The following is a 22,492-nucleotide window of genomic DNA, read 5'->3' as shown; positions in this document are numbered from 1 at the left end:
ATATTTGCATCTGGTAGAATTTCCTCTTTACTGAAAGTCTCAGGGCAACGTGGGGACTGTTGAAGATGGACTGGGTAGACAGAAGAGCTTTCCAGATGGGTTTGTCTTGAATAACATATGCTTTCCCATCTCTAGGACTGAGTGGAGTTGCTGGAGTGAGTTCCCGCTGTGAAAAAGCCTGTAACCCTCGGATGGGAAATTTGGCTTTAGGGAGAAAACTCTGGACAGACACCACCTGTGGTCAGAACGCCACTGAACTGTACTGCTTCTACAGTGAGAACACTGATCTGACTTGTCAGCAGCCCACATGTGACAAATGCAATGCTGCCCAGCCTCACCTGGCTCACCTGCCAGCTGCCATGGCAGACTCCTCCTTCAGGCATCCTCGCACGTGGTGGCAGTCTGCTGAGGATGCACACAGAGAAAAGATCCAGCTGGACCTGGAGGCTGAATTCTACTTCACTCATCTAATTATGGTGTTCAAGTCTCCCCGGCCGGCAGCCATGGTGCTGGACCGGTCCCAGGACTTTGGAAAGACATGGAAGCCTTACAAGTACTTTGCAACTAACTGCTCGGCTACATTTGGCCTGGAAGACGATGTTGTCAAGAAGGGAGCTATTTGCACTTCTAGATACTCCAATCCTTTCCCCTGCACTGGAGGAGAGGTAAGGGCACAAGTTTAACTACACTGTAAGTAAGGTAGAAAAATGTTACCAGCCCACATTTTTTTTAAAGCATGAAGGTATACTTGTAGCAACATGAATGAAATTAGAATTTTTCATGAGCTTTATTTGTCATAAATTATTTCTCACCCTGAGACATGCATGTGGAATCATTTTCATGTGGGTTGCCCACTGGCTAGGTTTAAATCAGAATTCTAAGATTTTAATTTTTTTTTCATTTTAAGGAAGAGTAGATAGGCAACATTATCTGTTTACCTTAGAGGTTTAAAAGACTACTGATGTCTTCAGTCAGGGGGACTGCTTACTGTGGCTCTGCAGGGGCAAGCCTTACTGAGACTGCCTGTTCCTGGAGCCCATGCCTGTCTTCCTGCAACCTTAACATAAATAGGAAGTAAATAAAAACAAAACCAGGGGAGGAAAATACTATGTTTGTCAGAAGGATACTTTTGTATAACAGAGGACTTTTATTGTTAAGATTAAGAGACTGCATAACAAACAAATGAAGCTAGTTTCTTTTTAGATGCAGGAATTCTTTCTGGGCACACACGCACATCAGTTGCAGCTCCTGGGTCTATCCTGGGTGCAAGACTATCTCAATATCACTCTGCAAAACAGCCCCATTAACTACTAGTCCAATTTCCATATAGAATGTTTACTCTTTGCTTCATATTTCCCATTGCTTAAGGGGGAGACTTTTTTAAAAAAAAAATTTGTATGGATGTACCTAGAAAGCCCTCCCCCACTGAAATATATGAAAACATGGAGTTTAGAGACAATTGGGTGAAAGCAGATTAAAACAGAGAATAAAGTCCTTCAAAGTCTAGATCAAGAAATATCAACGTAGGAAAAAAGAGAAGAGAATACAGTATTTCTAGTTTTAGCACGTGACACAGAGAGTAGATAAGTGGTTCCCAACTAGAGGTGATTTTGTTAACATCACCCTCCAGGGGATATTTGGCAATGTCTGGAGACACTTTTGCTGAGGATGGGGGTGACATAGTTGGTGTCTAGTAGATGGAGTCTGGGGAGGTCACTCAGCCTCCTACAGTGCGCAAGATAACACTCCTCCCATTCCAGTTCCTAGAAAAGAATTATTCGCTCAAAATGTCAATGGTGTCAAAGTTGTGAACGTCTGGACCAAGTGTTAAGCATACATCCAGAGACTAAGATAATCATTCTTCCAGCATTGTTTATATTACTATTCATAGACTTCCCAGATGATTATATTTAGTAAATATTCATTGAGTCCCTACTATGTGTCAGGCAGTGCTACAAATTCTCTTTGGTTTGGGGTACAGGGGTACTTGCCAGGGACTGATGGAAAGATTGGTTTGGGTACTTCTCCCCGCTACTCCCATAGACACGTGGACTTCTGCCATGTTATCCAGCTGCTGCTGTTTCTGTGTGCGCTCTGCAGACCTGGAACAGTGTTGCTGGCACCAGAACCAAGGAGGATATGGCACAAGCAGCATGCAGATGGTTTTCCATTCTTCTTCTTCGTTCCATTCTTCCTTAAGTTGGCTTAGTATTGTAAACCTGTGTGCGCCTTGTCACGATGGACATTTTTCCAGATACCAGGACAGGAAAGAGACAGATAAGTTAGACTCTTTGTTTTCTTCTGTGGAGAACACTTTGTGTTGCAAACAAATGAACAGCTTGAACTCTCAAGTTGCTTTGGAATTGCTCCACAGGCTCATATCAGTTCCCTCCATCTCATGCTACTGGTTCACGTTATCTGTGAAGTAGCAAAAATAAGAGTTTCAGTAACCAGATGGTAGACATGCTCGCTTAGCAAATATCATATTGAATGTAATTCAATGGCCCAGAAATTACTTAGCGATGACTAAAGTAATAACTAAACATTTATTTACTTTACTGCAGAGCAAAATCTTATTTTCTTTAAAGCCAAACTACTTATTGTCATCAAGGCTTACATCAAATTTCAAGCAGGTAGAGACTAAAACTTATGTTAGATCGATCTTTCAGTGGGTAGTCACCTTTTATATCTAGTTAAAAATTTTTTTATTGTAGTTATTTCAGCAGACATATTTCAATGGCAAGAAAAACATTAAATGCCATCTAGTTCTCTCTTGGTAGGCTGCAGTCCGTGGGGTCGCTAAGGGTCAGACATGACTGAGCGACTTCACTTTCACTTTTCACTTTCACACATTGGAGAAGGAAATGGCAACCCACTCCAGTGTTCTTGCCTGGAGAATCCCAGGGACGGGGGAGCCTGGTGGGCTTCCGTCTATGGGGTCACACAGAGTCGGACACGACTGAAGTGACTTAGCAGCAGCAGCAGCAGCAGTTCTCTTTAGAGCATTACTTGCAAGTGTATGTTAAACCATCATAGAATTTTTTTCCCTTAGAGACAGGTTTAGGAATGAATCTTTCCCTCCTGAGTTAGACAGAAGAGAATCTTCCTCAAAGATAAGGACCAGAGGAAACCTCCTTGGAAATGATCATTGTCTGCCTCTCCTTTGTTGCTTTGGAATATAAATTAGTGCTGAGCTACAAATTAATTTTACAGTACAACTCTGTAGCATCAGTCACTTCTTTTGAAAACTGAGCAGAAGAATAACCCAATTAATCTAGCATCTCAGATTTCATTTATTCCTTATTTATAATACTATAGACCTATATGTTCCTCCATTCTACATAAGACTTCTCAGACCTTCTCTAGGTATTATCCTACTACTTAGGCTAACGTAAATATATCCCAGTCTTAATTTGTTTCCATTGTTCATTCTGAAATACTTCTTTGGGCTTTTTAGGGCTTTAGAGAGTCCTGTCGTTTCATGTCTAGGAAATCAGATATGTCCATCTTCAGAGTGGACGGCACCAGTCATCTGAAAGAGGACTTTAAAAATATAGGTCTCAAAAATCCACAGAGAAAAATACTTTTTAAATACAAGTTTAGCAGTTTCAAAAAATGGGATATGATTATCCTACAATGTGTCTCATTATAGGAGAGGAGATTGAGGCTCAGAGATAAGGTGATTTGCCCAGCTTACAATTAGCTGGGCTTCCATGGTGTCTCAGATGGTAAAGAATCTGCCTGCAATGCAGGAGACCTGGGTTCAATCACTGGGTCAGGAAGATCCCCTAGAGAAGGGAATGGGTACCCACTCCAGTATTCTTGCCTGGAGAATCCCAGGGACGGGGAGCCTGGTGGGCTATATAGCCCATGGGGTTGCAAAGAGTCCAACAGGATTGAGCGAATAACACTTTCATACGGTTAGCTATGTGACCGAGCTTGGACTAAATCACAAAGACTTTAAGTATTTGTTTCATAAAACCGTGTTCTCTCGCCATTACTGACCTCTAAGAGTTGCTAGCAAAGAGATGTCTGCCTTTACCCTCGCTCACTCACATTTGCTGTTCATTTGGATGTGACATGAAGGTAAAAAAGAATTTGCCAAACAGCTTTCTCCTAAGCAGTAGTGTCCTCTGAGATGTTGATGGTGTTCTGGGAATAAAAGTTTCCATAGCCAGAGTAGGTTGGGAGACGCTGACTGGGTCTAACAAAATGAGACATTTATAAACACGTAAATATTCTCATGATGCGTCCTGTATTTTCAAGTGGGAGGTATAGGATGGGACGTTCCCAAACTTATTTGCCCATGCAATCCTGTCTTTGCAGAACTCCAATTCCTATCTTTCAGAACTCTAGAGATCCTCGGAGCATAACTTGGGAAATGCTGGGGTGAGGTATTAAGTGCTCCCAAAATCCTGGTGAAAGGCACAGACAGGAGGAGATGTTGTTCATGGGGCACAAAGTTTCAGTTATGCAAGATGAACAAGTTATTATGACTGGCAACCCACTCCAGTATTCTTGCCTGGAGAATCCCATGGACAGAAGAGCCTGGCAGGCTATAATCCATGGGGTCGAAAAGAGTTGGACACAACTGAGCGACTAAGCATGCATGCATTCATGAGTACAGTTAACAACACTTTACTGCATACTTGAAATTTGCCAGGAGGCTGGATGTTAAGTATTCTCACCACATGTGCTGAAAAGTGGTGACTATCTGAAGTGACAGAAATGTTAATTAGCTTGAATGTGGTGATCATCTGACAATATTTATGTGTATCAAATCATCAAATTGTAAACCTTAAATAGCCCGCTCCGGTGTTCTTGCCTGGAGAATCTCAGGGACGGGGGAGCCTGGTGGGCTTCCGTCTATGGGGTCACACAGAGTCGGACACGACTGAAGTGACTTAGCAGCAGCAGCAGCAAACCTTAAATACATATAATTCTTAATTTCCAAATATACCTCCTTTTTTTTCTTTTTTTAAGGCACAGATGGGCCTGGTGCTTGGCATGGTAGTGAGAGTCGGGGTGGGGAAGACAAAACAAAACAAGTTAGCTAAGTTATACAGTATGCCAGAGTGTGATGGTCCTAGGAGAGAATAAAACAGGGTAGCATATGTGGGGAGGGCTTTGCTGGCGGCTCAGATAATCCACCCGCAATGCAGGAGACCCGGGTTCGATCCCTGGGTCAGGAAGATCACTGCAGAAGGGAATGGCTACCCACTCCAGTGTTCTTGCCTGGAGAATCCCATGGACAGAGGACAGCAGAACCTGGCAGGCTAGGTAGTCTATGGGGCCGCAAAGAATTGGACTCGACTGAGAGACTGACATATAGATGGTGGGAATGCTGGCAGTGGAGGGCTTGCTGTTTTTATAACAGATTGAAGGATTTGTGCTGGATGAAACAGACGGTGATAAGAATTCTGAGTTCCTGGCAAGATTTCATGAGTGAACAAAATCTATAATTAAGGCTTCCTTCAATCTTTTGATATGGAAAAATGAAGTTGTGTATTAAAATAACAAACACTGGTAAAAATCCGTCTTGCTAGTGTTTTTTAGAATGAGAGCATTTGAAAAGGAACCTGAATGTCATAGATGGAAAAGCACATGACTGATGAGTAATCTGAAGCCTGAAGAGAATTAATGTCTTGTCTACAATTACTCAGCTGAAATTTGTATTTCCTAACTTCTTGCCTAGTGCTAACTCCACTGTACTGTTGGCTTGGCTAAAAAGTTCGTTTGTGGTTTTTTTGTAACATCTTATGGAAAAACCTGAACGAACTCTTTGGGCAGCCCAATCATTTGAAATTCCTTTGTGTCAAGCTGTGTAGTGTGAAAGATGCAAAAACTACGTACATTACTTTTCCTTTATAGTCCTTACAGTCTAGTGAGTAAGAGATTAAATATTATTTATGGACTGATTTGTTAAATAATATAAGACAGTGCATGGTTAATTCCCCCAGTATGTTGTGCAAGTCCTATGCTTTTCAAGATTTGAGTATTTGTTTGTCTCTTTAGGCTATTGAAGAGGATTACATTTCAGTGCATTGTGATAAAGTCAGTGTGGCATAAATGTGCAGAAAATGATACATTAATCAGGGTTTTACAGGTATTTACATATATAAGGTGCTCAGCAATATTTAGGATTTTTAAACTGAAAAGATAAAGTAATACACAAGTAGGAATACTTTCGAGACACTACTCTGGTTAGCTACTTGTTTTCTTCAGTCATTGAAATATGCTCGTGCCTGTTTTTTCAGCAGCATCAGTCATGAGAGTCATGGTGGCAGCTCTTATCTGCTGAAGCTTTCCCATATGCCAGGCATTCTGTAGAGTTCTCTACATCCCTTATTTTCAAAAGAATGCTGTTAGTTGGGTTTCAGTATCAACCCTATTTTACAGATAAAGTCCTTGAGACTTAGTGAGTCAGGGTAACGTGGCCAGAGGAAGTAATCGATGTTGGAGCTGGGATGACTAGCTTGCTTTAAAATTATTTATATGATTAGGTTTTATTATAACTCAAAAATTAAAAACAAACAAAATTAAATTGCTCTGGTAATTATTAAACTGTAAAACTTACAGTTTAATTGATCATCTGTAATATGGCTATGTGAACTTTGGGCTTCCAAGGTGGCGCTAGTGGTAAAGAACCAGCCTGCCATTGCAGGTAACATAAGAGACAATTCCTGGGTGAGGAGAGCACGGCAACCCACCATGGGATTCTCACCTGCTGGGCTGTGGTCCATGGGGTCGCAAAGAGTCGGATACAACTGAAGCAACTTAGCATGCATGCATGTGAACTTTGTATAATAAAGTTAATATTTTTTTACATTAGATAGAAAAATAATAGGCAAAGACTCTTTACATTTAATGTTACCCAAGATGATGGTAAAGAATCTGCCTGCCATGCGGGAGACCTGGGTTTGATCCCTGGGTCGGGAAGATCCCCTGGAGAAGGGAATGGCAATCTACTCCAGTATTCTTACCTGGAGAATTCCATGGACAGAGGTGCGTGGTGGGCTATAGTCCGTGGGGTCACAAAAAGTCAGACATGACTGAGTGACTAACACAAGATCGTTTAGCATAAACCATATGGGAATGAGTATTAAAAGTTCTTCAGTACCATTTAGCATACTTTTTATTGATTGGTTTGTTTGTTGGCGGGGGGAGGAAATACTTTTCATCTAGTTCGTAACTGCTTTAAGTAATTTTTCTAAGTTATTAATGTTATGCTTTGAAGCATGTTCTCAGCTATAATTTTGTTGAATTTTTTGGAAAATAAATGTTTTATCTGTTTGTTTAGAGTGCTTTGATTATCTACACCCTGGGGCTAGGCTACTCCCTTCCTGTAGGGGTGGGGCAGGAGACTTATAAAAGCACATTTTAAAAAATTGCCTTTAGTTTAAGGAAAACCCACAGGATGGTTATCAATTAAAATTATTCAAAGACACTACATTAAAAATTAGAACAAACCCAGAGATTAAATCAATAAACTTTGATTGATTGGTTTCATTGGGTGGATTTTTCCTCTGCAAATACTTTATTTGTAGCTATTAAAAAAATCTGTTTAGCATCTGTTTGCTTCATATTTGCCAGTATTTCATTGTAATATTGTGGAAACTTTGAGAGATCAGATTGCAAAATGCCGAGTTAGTAACTGATGATTCATGTTGAAAAATTAAGGCTAGACAATGAGGAACAGACACCTGAAGGTCAGGTAGGGCATACAAGGTAGCTTCCTACTAAGGGATGGAGAACGCAAACCAGAATGGGGATTCTTAGGGGGTGGGCACTTTGGAAGATGAGGAAAAGGAATCATTCCAGAGAATATAGAAGTTATTGCTTCCAATCAGTAATCAGAAGTGTCTGAAAAGTCATTGAATATAAACTGTGGCTCTTCTGCACACTCATGCATTCTGTGTCACTCACACGTAACTATAATATCATGTCCTACAGTGTTCACTTCTTGAAGAACTTTGCCTCTTCTGTCATTGTATTCGCTCTGTGGCTCCTAGACCCCCAGCTTCTGCATCTAGCATATATCCCCAGAAGGCATAAATGTCCGAATACGTTCAGATAGTGCTTTAGGACAGTGAGGAGGCTGGTGCTGAATTGAATTCTATGAAAATAACTGTGAAATGATAATACTGCTTATTAAATGTGTCAGATGTTACACAACTCCTAAGTATCCTTTCAAACTAATCATGATTCATTCATTCTTCTTACAAATATTTATATACTGTCTCCTGTGTGCCAGCTGTTTTAGGAACGGGGGGTACAGAGCAAGAGGTCAAAAATTCCTGCCCTTGAGATTACATTCTAAGTGTAAGGTGCTAAACAAGTTAAGTAAATAAAATGTATGGGATGTTCGATAGTAATAAGTGTAAAGTTTATAAAAAATAAAGAAGCAGGGAAAGGGACTAGGAAGTAGAAAGGGGGTTTTAAATGTTTAGGCAGCTTCTAGGGAATGCCTTAATGGGAGTTTTGAATAAGGACCTGAAGGGACGCAGAAATGAGTCATGGATATGTCTAGGGGAAGGGCAGAGGTCCTGAGAAAGTCTGCCTCCTGCCGTCAGGACAGTGAGGAGGCTGGTGCTGAGGCAGAAGGGTTGAGGTGTAGTATAACAGGTGGGGTCAGAGGCCAGAGAGATAATGGCAAGGTGTGGGAAATTATGCAGACTCTCATAAGCAGGTGTCCAGGATGGCCCAAATTTACACTGAGATCACTTAAATTATTAATAGCATTCCCTTTCACTCTCAAAGAGGTCCCAATCTGGACAATAAATTTTTATAGAGTCATTGAGTTTTACTCTGAATGATACTTGAAGCCATTGGAGCTTTAAGCAGAGGGGTAATATGATCAATTTATTTTTAATATGATTTCTCTGGTTTCTGGGTTAAGGAAAGACCAAAGTGGGAAGCAGGTAGACCAGCTAGAATGCTATTGTCAGTAATTTCAGGCTAGATCTGATGGCACATGAACAGAAGGTTGTGGTGGAAATGATGAAAAGTAGTTGAGTTCTGTATCAATGTTATGGATAAAGCCAACAGCATTTGTTGGCAGGTTTGGTGCAGGTATGAGAGAAAGAAACAGATAAGAATGTTTCTAGCCTGAGCACCTGAAGAATGGGACAGCCAGTTACTGAGGTGGAGAAGACTCTAGAAGGAGTAGATTTGGAAAGGAATGTCGGGAACTCATATGTGGACACATTAGGTATGAGTTGCCTGTGACACATCCAAGTGGAAATACTGAGTAGGCAGTTGGTTCTGGGAGTTTAAAGTTCAAAGAGGAGGTCTGAACTAAATATATACATTTGGGAGTCATTTGCACAGAGATGATATTTAATGCCATGAAACTGGATGAGATCATCAAGGGAGTGGGTGTGGACAGAAAAGAGCAAAGTCCAAGAATGGAGCCCAGGGGAGGATCAAAGTTGTTCCATTGACTCTGCCTTTACCCAAAACACTTGCAACTGCCCAGGCATATTACAAGGACCAGTCTTACCAACCTGCAGATTCAATGGCTCTTTAATTAAGCAACATCATGAATTTGAATAACATTGACTTGCCGCTGTCAATACAGTGGGTACAAATTCTAAAATGAAAAGTGAGAGGGAAGGTGTGAAATTTGCCACTTAAGGTTTTCAAAAGATGAACTAAAACAAATAGGGAGACAGGAAAGACTGGTCAGATAATGATGATAGAAAAGGGAGAGGAACAGTATTGAAGGAGAAAGACAGCTTTGAAAACATTATGCTGAAAGAGAAATGCTGATTTCAGGGGCTTTCAGATTTTAAGGGCCTCACGTTCCATTTTATCTTGACTCATCTAACTTTTAATCCTTTTTTGACCCTAAATTCCAGCTATAGGAGAAATTTGGCGGGATGATTTTTTAGAAGTCATTTTTAATATCCATGAGATGTCACAGCATTGGAAATTAAATTAAAATAGAGCATTGTACACATTTTTTCTGCTTAACGAGTTGTGGAATTTAATTTGCAGAATGTGATGGAGAACATCTACCTAAGGCAAGGGTACTGTGCAATTAATCCCATTTATGTAAAAGTATTTACATTTTCACAATCTCGGAAAATGTTACTGTTTAGATGAATGTTTAATTGTCCTCTTACGGAGGAGAAGAGAAAAGTATCATTTAGAGATCACAGTAAAATGTGCCAGTTTCTCTGTTGGGCATTTTGTATATATCTCACTTTAAGAAACAAGCTCTTTTCCTGGATGGTTTGTCTTATTAACAAACAAAAAGAAAACACTTATCCTCTTTCAGTGTCATATTTCACTTCTCTTCCTAACTTTCTGGTAACAGAGAGAAGCAGAAGTCTTTCAAGGCTTCCACTATGTTTGCAGACGTTACTTTACACTTCATAATCACATAGTTCCTAAAACAAAACAAAAAAATTATGAAAAACATTCAGATGCTTTCTGGGTGACATCATCTGTGCTAACACTATCTTTCAGCAGCTACTGGAAAAGGTTTTGGTGTTTTAAAATTAAATTGAAAAGAGAAAATGTAATCACTCTCTTATACTATTTAATCTCCATTAAGAATTTATGTTTCTTTTTATGTCAGTCAACCTGACCTTTGTGAGGTTTCTGAGGTTTTCCATCAGTTCCTTTTGTAATTGATTCCTACAGTTTTCTCATATCCTATATCCCAGTGAATAGCCCTCTGACTCCACCCCTACCTCCAAATAAACAGCAAAGGTAGATGGAGGTCATATGGACCAGTGCTCTGGCTCTTCCAGGAGAACTAGGCACCTCATCTCCAGCAACCCATGTTTCCCCTCCCAGCACATCTAAAGGGGTAGGACACTACAGTCACCCTGCTGGAACAATAGCTCCATCTCTGATGATTATCAAAGTTAAGAAGAACTGAGGTCCACTAGGGGATCCTTCCTAGAACAGGGGGTGTAGTGAAGAAGTGTAATTTGTAAAAACAAACAGGTAATTGTCAACTCCTCCTCTGCAAATCCCTAGCTCCCTTCCTTCCCTTATCAATTCCTATTTGTTACTTTTGACCATTTTTCTTTCTAATTTTAATTTTTTCCTTTAATTATCTAGTTATGCCACATTAGACCACTTATTTTCTCTCCTCTTTTGGCCCCCACATAGCTATTTGTCTGCAAAAGTGGGCATGATACCTAGCTTGTTCCCATGATTTTCTCTTGAATCTTCTATGAGTCTGCTCAACTCCATTGCCCCCTTGTCTGGCCATCTCAGCCCAGTTCTAATCCATTCTACTGTTCACCTTCTTACTCCTTCAGCTAAAGAGCTGAACTCTAATGGTAAAATAATAACACCATTGTGCTTAGAGATGCCTCTACAAATTATTTTTCCCACTCTGAATTTGGCCCTTAAATTACCCTGGAAATCCTTTTTTCCCTTAACTGTTCTCCATTCCTGTAGTGATTCTTTTATTAAAGTGTCTTCTCCTCTCCCCAAGACCCCTCCTCACACTCATTGCTTGCTCTCAGCCACAGAGCTTGCCTCTTGTCTCACTGAGAAAATAAAATCTGAAATGAATGGTGTTACTGTCTAACCCAGAAAGGCCCATCAAGTCAAACACTGAGACCCATGTTCCATCCTTGCACTCCTTCACCAGCCTTAGACATTCACCAGGGCCTGTCCCATGCTGCTGCTGGAATCTCTTTTGAGTCCGTATGCCTCTCTCCATCCCTAAGCTACCGGTGGTGGTGCAGACCCTTTCTAAGCCTTATAGGAATGTCCCCTCTACCTGAGAGTTCACTCTGTTCAGTCTTGCTTGCTTCCCAATCCATTCTCTGTATCGTACTCTGCAGGATCTTCGTGAAATCCAAAATGTCACTTCTCTGCTTGAAACCCTTCACTGACTCTCCAGTTTCCTCACATGTTGTCCATACCGTTTAATGCCAGGCCCTTTCTGAATGTCTGCTGCCTCAGCCTCCTCACTGCCTCTTACTCCCCAGCCTCCAGCTCTCCCTGTGGAACTGCTTGTATTACCCCAGGGTGCCATGTTTGTTCTCATCCCCTGACCCTGAGTCATACCTCTATCCATTTAGCTAAGTTGTCACTCGCATATTTTGGGGAGACAGATAGATAAAATAATAGATAATTCCTACTCATCCTTAAGGACTTGGCTTTAACGTCACCTCTTTCCCAAACCGTGGGTTAGGTGCACGATGTATGTGCATCACACATGTGCACTCTTGGTACATGTTCACCTCTGTTATGGCATTTATCACATTGTTTCGTGAGTTCCACACTTTGAGAAACACTACCCTTGCATCTAACATGTTGCCTGATAAATAGTTGTTTATCAAATACATGGATTCTGAGGCATTCGGTTTAGTCGCCCAGTCGTGTCTGACTCTTTGCGACCCCATGGACTGCAGCACGCCAGGCCTCCCTGTCCATCACCAACTCCCAGAGTTTACTCAAACTCATGTCCATTGAGTTGGTGATGTCATCCAACCATCTCATCCTCTGTCGTCCCCCTCTCCTCCTGCCTTCAATCTTGCCCAGCATCAGGGTCTTGTCAAATAAGGCAGTTCTTTGCATCAGGTGGCCAAAGTATTGGAGTTTCAGCTTCAGCATCGGTCCTTCCAATGAATATTCAGGACTGATCTCCTTTAGGATGGACTGGTTGGATCTCCTAGCTGTCCAAGGGACTCTCAATAGTCTTCTCCAACACCACAGTTCAAAAGCATCAATTCTTTGGCACTCAGCTTTCTTTATAGTCCAACTCTCACATCCATACATGACTACTGGAAAAACCATAGCTTTGACTAGACAGACCTTTGTTAGCAAAGTAATGTCTCTGCTTTTTAAAATGCTGTCTAGGTTGGTCAAAACTTTTCTTCCAAGGAGCAAGCGTCTTTTAATTTCATGGTTGCAGTCACCATCTGCAGTGATTTTGGAGTCCCCCCAAATAAAGTCTCTCACTGTTTCCACTGTTTCCCCATCTATTTGTCATGAAGTGATGGGACCAGATGCCATGATCTTAGTTTTCTGAATGTTGAGTTTTAATACAACTTTTCCCACTCTCCTCTTTCACTTTCATCAAGAAGCTCTTTAGTTCTTCTTCGCTTTCTGCCATAAGTGTGGTGTCATCTGCATATCTGAGGTTATTGATATTTCTCCCGGCAATCTTGATTGCAGCTTGTGCTTCATCCAGTCCAGCATTCTGCATGATGTACTCTGCATATAAGTTAAATAAGCAGGGTGACAATATACAACCTTGACGTACTCCTTTTCCTATTTGGAACCAGTCTGTTGTTCCATGTCCAGTTCTAACTGTTACTTCTTGACCTGCATACAGATTTCTCAGGAGGCAGATCAGGTTGTCTGGTATTCCCATCTCTTTAATAATTTTCCACAGTTTGTTGGTATCCACACAGTCAAAGGCTTTGGTGTAATCAATAAAGCAGAAGTAGATGTTTTTCTGGAATTCTCTTACTTTTTCGATGATCCAGCAGATGTTTGCAATTTGATCTCTGGTTTTGAGGCATTATCATTGTTAATATTATTGGTGCGTGCATGAGTGCATGCTTAGTTGCTTCAGTAGTGTCCGACTCTTTGTGACTCTATGGACTGTAGCCTGCCGGGCTCCTCTGTCTGTGGGGTTTCTCAGACAAGAATAATGGAGTGGGTTGCCATGCCCTCCTGCAGGGGATCTTCCTGACCCAAGGATCAAACCTGTGTTTCTTAGGTCTCCTGTATTGGCAGGCAGATTCTTTACCACTGGTGCCACCTGGGAAGCCCAATGTTATTGGTAATGACTATTTATTACCTTTAGTTGTTCAGAGAATCTTTATGGCAGATGAAGAGTCAAACATGACTGAATGACTAACATTTTCACTTTCACCTGGTGTGCAGGTACACTGAACAGTCTGTTTGAGAGATGACTTGCTAAACATCTGTTAAGTTAGCCATTTAGGATTATGGATTCTAAGGCAGACAGTTGACTAGTACAATTTCTGAATAAGAACAATGTCTTAGCCTCTCTCCCTTTGTAAACCCAAACTACAGGCTCTATTTCTAATCTGCGAAGTCCTGACACAAAGCAGTTTACATGGAAAAATACAAATCCATCAACATCTCTTGGAACATAATAGAAGGTGTGTGAAAAGGTTAACAGGGAGATTTTGTTTAGCTTTTCATCAGTATCACTGGAAATGATTGCTTCTGCAGTGCTTCCAACTGTATTTCTTTTCACAGTGCTGTATTGGGTGCAAAGGTGGTTTTTTTTTTTTTGCGTGTGTGTGTGATTCTGGAAAACAATCACAATATGACACTGCCTCTTGAGAAACCTGTGCAGCTATGTGATTCACATAGTTAAACTGCCAAGCTTGTTACTCCCTCTCCCGAAGAATTACTGTTTCAAGTAAGTTAAATGCCCTCACCTGGATTTCTAGAGTTGGGAGGAGAAAGAGGTTTAAATATTATTTTCTTTAAAAAATACTTAAAAATATAAAACTTGTAAACTAAGCTGCTTCAGTTGTCTTCAACTCTTAGTGATCCACGGACTGTAGTCCACCAGGCTCCTCTGTCCATGGGGATTCTCCAGGCAAGAATGCTGGAGTGGGTTGTTATGCCCTCCTCCAGAGGATCTCCCTGATCCAGTGATCAAACCTGCGTCTCCTGCATTGGCAGGTGGGTTCTTTACCTCTAGCGCCACCTGGGAAGCTCCTATTTCCTATTACCTGAACTTTCCTGTAGTATATTCCTTCCTTCAGGGAGTTCACATCCTAATTGGGACTTTTGAATTGTTGTCTCTTAAAGTAGAAGTAATAATTGCAAGACAGAGAAGGGAATTGCATGGCAAAGTGCACATGTATGAAGAAAGTCAACCCTTAGAATGATGGGAGAGTCTGGTATGGTATGGTGTGGAGAGGAGAGAGAGCTGAGGGGAGATGAGGCTGACCCTGAAGGCTCAGGTCGGATTATACAAGGTCTAGTATGCAGAGTATTTTGGACTTGATCCTATAGGTAGCAGAGATCAATCAACAGTTCTGAGTAAGGATAACATAATCAGAGCTGTTTAAGAAAAACAGCTCAGGGAACAGTGTGAAAGAGTCTTGAGTAAAATTTATGACATTAAACTTAATTATGGTAAATTCCTCTTTTAAAAACTCAGCTGTACTACTACCAAAGAGGTGTGACTTATCAGCCATTCATGTGAAAAAGACCTGAGGGTTTCAGTTGACTGTAATCTCCCGTGTGAGTCAACAGTACATCATGACTGCCAAAAAAGCTAATGCAATCTTAGGCTGCATTAATAGGAGAATAATGCTCCAAACGAAAGAGAATAGTCCTTCTGTTGTGTTCTCTAGTCAAAACATAGCTCGAATATTATGTTCAAGTCAAGATATTCCTATTTAGAGAAGGCTGAGCAAAACTTGTGAGATCAATTAGAAACCTCATTATATAATGAACAATTAACTTGGGATATTTTGCCTATGAGAGAGGATTTATGGATGTTCAGGAATTGCTGGCATTCTTCAGATATTTGAAGAGGGATTAAATGGACTCTGATGCTTTTCAGAAAGCAAGAGTTTGACCAAAGAAAGACTTTCTTAAAAACTGGATGTATCCAAAAGACAAAGTGAGGCCCTTGAGTTTCTCATCCCATGAAGTGTTTCAGCAAAACCTGAATGAGCCTCTGTGAGAGATGTTACGGAGAGGATTTGTGTGCAGATTTGAAGATTTGTCTCAGGACCCCTTAATGTCTCATCCCCCTGTGAATACAAGGGTTATACCATAGAGTGAGTAAATTCTTTACATTCAAACGACTCCAATAGCAGCGGTCTTAGGTTCAAACTGCTTAGCTAATCACATCAGTCTTCCTGCTAGCTAGACAGGAGCCTTCAATTTTGGTCTAATCTTTTTGGGGATATCTCTTTTCTTGCGAAGTGAGAGGGTCCTTCTTCCCAATCACTGAACATAAGGATCTCACTTAAGTGCTAAAGAAAAGGGTGACAGGAGAAAAAGAAATGAGTCTCGACTCTCCGAGTCTCTATTTTGTATGAATAGATGATATTTTATCTATAGCTTACACTACCAGATGCAATGTGGTACCATAAGTGTAGGAGTTGTAGCCTATATCAGGTCCATCACCAGGTTCTGGTGTTTCTGTCTCTAAGTTGGTTCTTACCTCCACTGTTACCATGTTGATTCAAGCTCCCTCATCTCAAGTAACACCCAATCCTCTCAAGTAACTTAAATGGCTCTCTCTTTAATTTAGGGGTCTTATGAGCAGCCTTGGGTTATGTCAAGTATGGCTATCATGCCTGCAGTTTCTTGACAACACTTTATTGAGCTAGGCTTCAGCAATATGTGAACTGAAATATTCCAGATGTACAAGCTGGGTTTTGAAGAGGCAGAGGAACCAGAAATCAAATTGACTACATTCACTGAATCATAGAGAAAACAAGAGAATTCCAGAAAAACATCTATTTCTGCTCCATTGACTATTGCAAAAGCCTTTGACTATGTGGATCACAACAAACTGTTGAAAATTCTTCAAGAGATGGGAGTACCAGACCATCTTACCTGTTTCCTGAGAAACTTGTATGTGGGTCAAGAAGCAACAGTTAGAACCGGATATGGAACACTGACTGGTTCCAAAGGGAAAGGAGTACAACAGGGTTATATATCGTCACCCTGCTTATTTAACTTATATGCAGAACTCATCATGCAAAATGCCAGGCCGGATAAATCACAAACTGGAATCAAGATTGCTGGGAGAAATATCAGCAACCTCAAATATGCAGATGATACCACTCTAATGGCAGAAAGTGAAGAGGAACTAAAGAGCCTGTAGATGAGAGTGAAAGAGAAGACTGAAAAAGCTGGCTTAAAACTCAGCATTCAAAATCTAAGATCATGCCATCTGATCCCATCACTTTATGGCAAACAGAAGGGGGAAGAGTAGAAGCAGTGACAGATTTTATTTTCATGGGCTTCAAAATCACTGTGGATGGTGACTGCAGCCATGAAATTAAAAGATGCTTGCTCCTTGGAAGGAAAGCTATGACAAAACTAGATAGCATATTAAAAAGCAGAGTTGTCACTTTGCCAACAAAGGTCCCTATAGTCAAAGCTATGGTTCTTCTAGTAGTCATGTATGGATATGAGAGATGGACCATAAAGAAGGCTGAGTGCTGAAGAATTGATGTTTTCGAATTATGGTGCTAGAGAAGACTCTTGAGAGTCCCTTGGACTGCAAGGAGATCAAATCAGTCAATCCTAAAGGAAATCAACCCTGAATATTCATTGGAAGGACTGATGCTGAAGTTGAAGCTCCAGTACTTTGGCCACCTAATGGGAAGAGCTGACTCACTGGAAAAGACCCTGATGCTGGGAAAGTTTGAAGGCCAAAGAAGAAGGAGGTGCCAGAGGATAAGATGGTTAGATAGCATCACTGACTCAGTGGACATGAACTTGAGCAAACTCCAGGAGATAATGGTGGACAGAAGAGCCTGGTATGTTATAGCCCTTGCAGTTGCAAAGAGTTGGATACCACTTAACTCAAACCATTGTAATAATTATGATAATCCAAATCAACTTTAACAATAAATCCTAAATAAGAATTAAAAAAAATTTTGGGGGGCTTAGACGCTACATTTGTAAATTGAATCAATGTGAGAAAGGGTAAAATATGGCTCATATAAATGTGTTCTATAAATTCTAAGTACTATATAAATGCTAATTATTATTAATAATATAATTCAACTGTATCATTAGTGAAATCCACTCTAGGCCAGTTCTTCAGTCAATCAGCAAATATTTGGATGCCCACTGTGTGTCTAGCCCTATCCTAGGCTCTAGGGATACAGTAGTAAACAAAAATAAAGCCCAAATAACTGACTTTACAAATAAAATTTTAGAACACCAGTCGCTTGCAAATTTATGAAATCCTGTACTAACATTGGTTAACTGTCAATGTTTTTCAAGAGCGTCAAGGGTCTAATTTCTTTCTTAATTTGGACAGGTATTTAGAGAACACGTGTCTTAGTCATTTTATAGTAAATAAAGTGAATATAAAGAATTATATACTTTTTATTAAAGCAGTAGCCCAGTCATCTTCACAAATAGCCAAAATAGAGTAGAAGGAGTTAGAGTGAGAGAAAAATGAACACATCACATGTACAAAGAACATTTCATGTCTCTTCATTCCATATTTAGTTCTACATATCTATTGTGACTCTACAAATTCTTTTAAAACTATATTATGAATGTCAAGTACAAGATAAGGAACTACGTTTTAAAAGATATTTTTAGATGGCAGTTATGTTAAGACACAAGTATGAGCTTAAAGTAAAACTTCTTATCAAAACTGAAAAGTATCCGCCTACACCTTGTTGATATTTCAGACTCAAGGAGGAATTTTCAAGTGATCCTAGTAAGAGGTTGCTCTGTAGTGAACTCAGAGTGAGCGAGCAAAGTTCAGTTCCTGGTCCTGGCCTGGATTCTGTATTTGGACTTGCCTTAATGCTTTGGTTAAGATTAGATACTCTTCATGACTTTGTTGGTTTGTCGCTAAAATTAATGGTCTTTTAAAACAATATGCTTGAAAAAGTCTCTCTTGAAGTCCTTTTCAAGTTAGGGAGTTATGTTCAAAAGATTATCAATTTGAAGTACTGTCACCAGAACAGGTAGAAAATGCCTGTTTTCCAGGAACTTTATGAAATGTGTATTAGGCACACGTAGAACTTCATGGGCCAGGAGTTCAGTGATATATTATTTCTGCTCCTTTTTAGTTCTCCTTTTTAAAAAAAAAGCCCACTTGAAAAAGCATTTGGCTACTTCTGGGTGACCCAGCAGGTGCTGTAAGTATAACCAGAAGGATGTTTACTTGTGGAGCTGGCCCCTGGTACTTTCATCCTCAAAGGCCATTTTAATCTCCTGGTCAGTTTCCAACCAGTCACCTTCATCACTTCAGTTACTTATGGAAACAGGGGGAACCAACTTGTTCATATGTAGTTACTGAATATTTAGACTGCTGCCACCTCTCCCAACCCACCTTTGTTACCTTAGCTTTACCTGCCAGCTTGCCTATCGGTTTCATTGGCATATAACCAGAAATATTATTTTCTCAAGAATTAAATAATACAATGAGAGATATATTAATGGAATGCTATGGAAGTATGCAGATAATATCACAATATTCTATTCATACACAGGAGTGACTTTCCTTCCCTTCCCCACCTCCCAAAATAATGACGTTACTGCAGTCTTGCCTCCCTATTTGACCATGATTGTAGGTGAGTGCTCAGGAGGCCACATAAACAATATTCTCATAGTGAATTCACTTTAATACCACTGTCTCCAGTCATCAACTCCATTTCTTCACAAATAGCTGTATTGACATTCTATAGGTCTTTTAAATAAATCTGAATATTTCTGGGCGGGGGCAGGCACAGTGTTTGAGGCACTAGCCTACTGTGTTCCCCCTTTGCCTGTAATAAAGCTATTCTTTCCTTCTCCTACAAAAAAAAAATACAATAATACAAAAAGAAAAAAAAAAAAACCTATGGATATTCCTTAGGTTACAGAAAAACCTTTGAAATGCATTTGAACTGAAACAGAATTGGGAAGAAATTGTCCTGCAGTAGAGGTACAATTTGTTTGAAATCTTAAAGGGGAAAATGTGAGGAAAAGAGTGTCATTGGTAGCTTACATATGTAAATAAAGCAGAGGTCTTTTGCTACCTAGCCAGAGTGGTAGTAAGTGGTCTAAAAACTATGTGATATGAGACACTGTCAATATTTTACCTAGAGAATGAAAGTGAAGTTGGTGGCTGGCCTTAAGTATCTGAAGGACTTCCTGTTGAAGATAAAATAGACTTATTTTGTGTAGCTCCAAGATCAGTATTATAAGTTACAGAGGACAGATCCTAGCTTAACACAAGGGAACTTTTTGATCATTAGAATCATTAACAATGAAGCATGCTGCCCAATGAGGGTGTGGGATCTAGTAGAGAATGGATGGGTATTAGCCATTCCAGAGGAACCTCCAGCATTGAGAAATTTGATTAAATGGCCTTATGTGCTCTTCTGATTTAAAAAAATATATATGTTTTGAGCTGTTTTTTAACACCATTTTTTAAAAGAGAATTATTTTTTAATTGATGGAAAATTGATTTACAGTGTTATGTTGGTTTCTGCCATACAACAACGTGAATCAATCATAATTACATCTATATCTCCTCCCTTTTGAGCCTCCCTCCCCTTCCCCCCATCCTATCCCTCTAGGTCATCTAACATCACTTTTGACAGAGCTCACTCAGTTTTCAAGAATTATGGAATAACTGAAATCCTATGTATGATTGATTTTTCTTATTCAATTCTGTATCCAGAGTACCTAGCACAGTGCCTGATACAAAGTACACCTCAATAAATAATGACTGAATGAATAAGTAAATGCTTCTTCTATAAAAAGGCTTAATGTCACATAGACCTGGGATTTTATCTTATTTAATCACGGCTCTGTCATCACTCAGAAAGGACACTGCTGATAAGAGACACAATTAGGATTTATATTAGCCAAGCTTGAACTCTATCCAGGCTGGAAATGTCTTTTTCTTACCTAAAGGATGAGAAACATTTTTAGAAACTGAAAGTGTTAGTCACTCAGTCGTGTCCAACTCTTTGTGACCCTGTGAACTATAACCCTCCAGGTTTCTCTGTCCATGGAATTCTCAAGGCAAGAATACTGGAATGGGTAGCTATTCGCTTCTCCAGGGTATCTTCCTGACCCAAGGATCAGGAATCTGGGTCTCCTGCATTGGCAGGCAGATTCTTTACTGTCTGAGCCACCAGGAAATGATATTTAATTTACTTCTCTTTGGAGGTCAGAATTTCTTCTATGGGCTTTCCTGTTCTATAAGCTCAATGGCTTAAACATCTTGAAAATTGTGTACTTCTAGTTCTCTGTAAATCTCTACTCTGGAGCAGAAGCAAATTTACACTAATTTTATAGTATTCATTGTTTCCTGTCTTTACAAATCATATAAATTAGGGATACCAGTCTTTCAGTTGAACTGCTTGTACTTCACTATATGTAGGTTGAAGTAGAGAAAATAATGTATTTTTTATCTTTAAGCCAGTTTACTGGCTTTTATTTCTGCAAATTTATCCTTCTATTTCAGTTCTCAGCTCTCTTCCTTAATTAATCTCTTGCAACTAGTCACTGTATGTCAGACTAGAACTTAATGGAAAAAGGTATATGAGATTCATCTCTACTGGGAAAACTTCATTGTGGTGATCAACAGCTATCTTCAAGATCTGCTGCAGGTGAAGGATAAAGTGGCCATATGCTATCTATTACCATAGTAATAGCAAATATTTTTCTGTGGCTTAGGGAAACCCAGGGAGTCCCTTGAAGTCTATTTGTTTGGTAACCAGGATCTCCCCACCAAAGTAACAGTGTTTAAAGTTTGATATATGTTTTAAACCTTAAGCAGGATATTTTGGTTGTTCCTGATTAAGTCTCTTGAATGAAAAGTTGAAAGCACATTCTAGTAAAGGTTTGCATTATGGAAAACCTCCAATAGGCACACAAATGTTCAATAAGAAAGCTAGTTTTAAAAGTCAAACTAATTGCTTACTGTGGTTTTCTATGGTAGCCAGTTAGTGTTTATTTTTAACTTATATGTATATATGCATTTTTATAAGGAAGATTAATTGAGGGGATAAATAAAGAGTAATAAAAATTTTAAAGCCTTTAACATGAAAAAAATGGCTGAAAATTTTTGCTACAATGGATAATTTTATTGGCATTTGGTCCTGTTAGTGTTTAAGAGTTGTCTTACTCTTTAAGAGGAGGATGTCTTTATAGAAATGTAGGTATAGTAGACTTAGAGAATTCTGGATGTTAACAACTGAGTGTTCATGGTTTATCTTTTTAAAATGTGGCTATGTTTTTCAAGTACACTGGAGATCCAAGGATGCCTCTTAGGTCACTTCATTTAAAGGGATCTCAATTACTGTGATGCAGGAAAATTCACTTTCGCCGTGTGCACAATTTTACATTCTGTGTTAAAGTACTTGATATTACAATTAACTGACTGAGGAGGCATAGAAGACTATCAATAGCTTTGTTCTGATCATGCCGAATGATAGCAGGGTGAAAGTGAAATCCTAGGAACTGTTAATTCAGTAAGTGAAATAGCAACCCAGAGCTATTGTAATACCATCTACTTTGAAAAAAAAAAGTATCTGCAATGCTATGGTTTCTGCTTCTTAGTACTGAGTACACCTCCAAATACAACAAATTGTAGAAAGCAATTTCATTTGCAAGTTTCATTTGCTCAAGGGAAAAATCTCAGGTAGAATCCTCTATCTTTTAGGAAGGGAAAGGGATATGGGTAGGGAAGAAATAAGAAAGAAAGAATAATTACATTTAAGTTTAAATCATATACGCTTTCCCTTTTGTCTTACTTCTGACACCCCAGAAGTTACATCTTGTGTGTGTGTACGTGCTAAGTCACTTCAGT

The 22,492-nt window shown here is 39.7% G+C and overlaps 1 protein-coding gene across 3 annotated transcripts in view; it reads left to right on the top strand.

Annotated features, from left to right (window-relative positions):
* Window positions 1–22,492, top strand: part of NTN4 (netrin 4) — a 121,546-nt gene that overhangs the window by 3,214 nt on the left and 95,840 nt on the right. For all 3 annotated transcript variants that reach the window (XM_055395254.2, XM_055395252.2, XM_055395253.2), the window contains exon 2: window positions 136–665. In XM_055395254.2, the coding sequence (XP_055251229.2) occupies window positions 136–665 (530 nt within the window). The remainder of the gene's footprint in view (window positions 1–135; window positions 666–22,492) is intronic.

The sequence above is a fragment of the Moschus berezovskii genome, chromosome 6, assembly GCF_049115385.1.
Source record: "Moschus berezovskii isolate FMDL1 chromosome 6, NW_MosBer_1.0, whole genome shotgun sequence".
Lineage (NCBI taxonomy): Eukaryota > Metazoa > Chordata > Mammalia > Artiodactyla > Moschidae > Moschus > Moschus berezovskii.
Note: the sequence above shows the minus strand (reverse complement) of the source record. Positions and strands in the feature narration are given on the sequence as shown.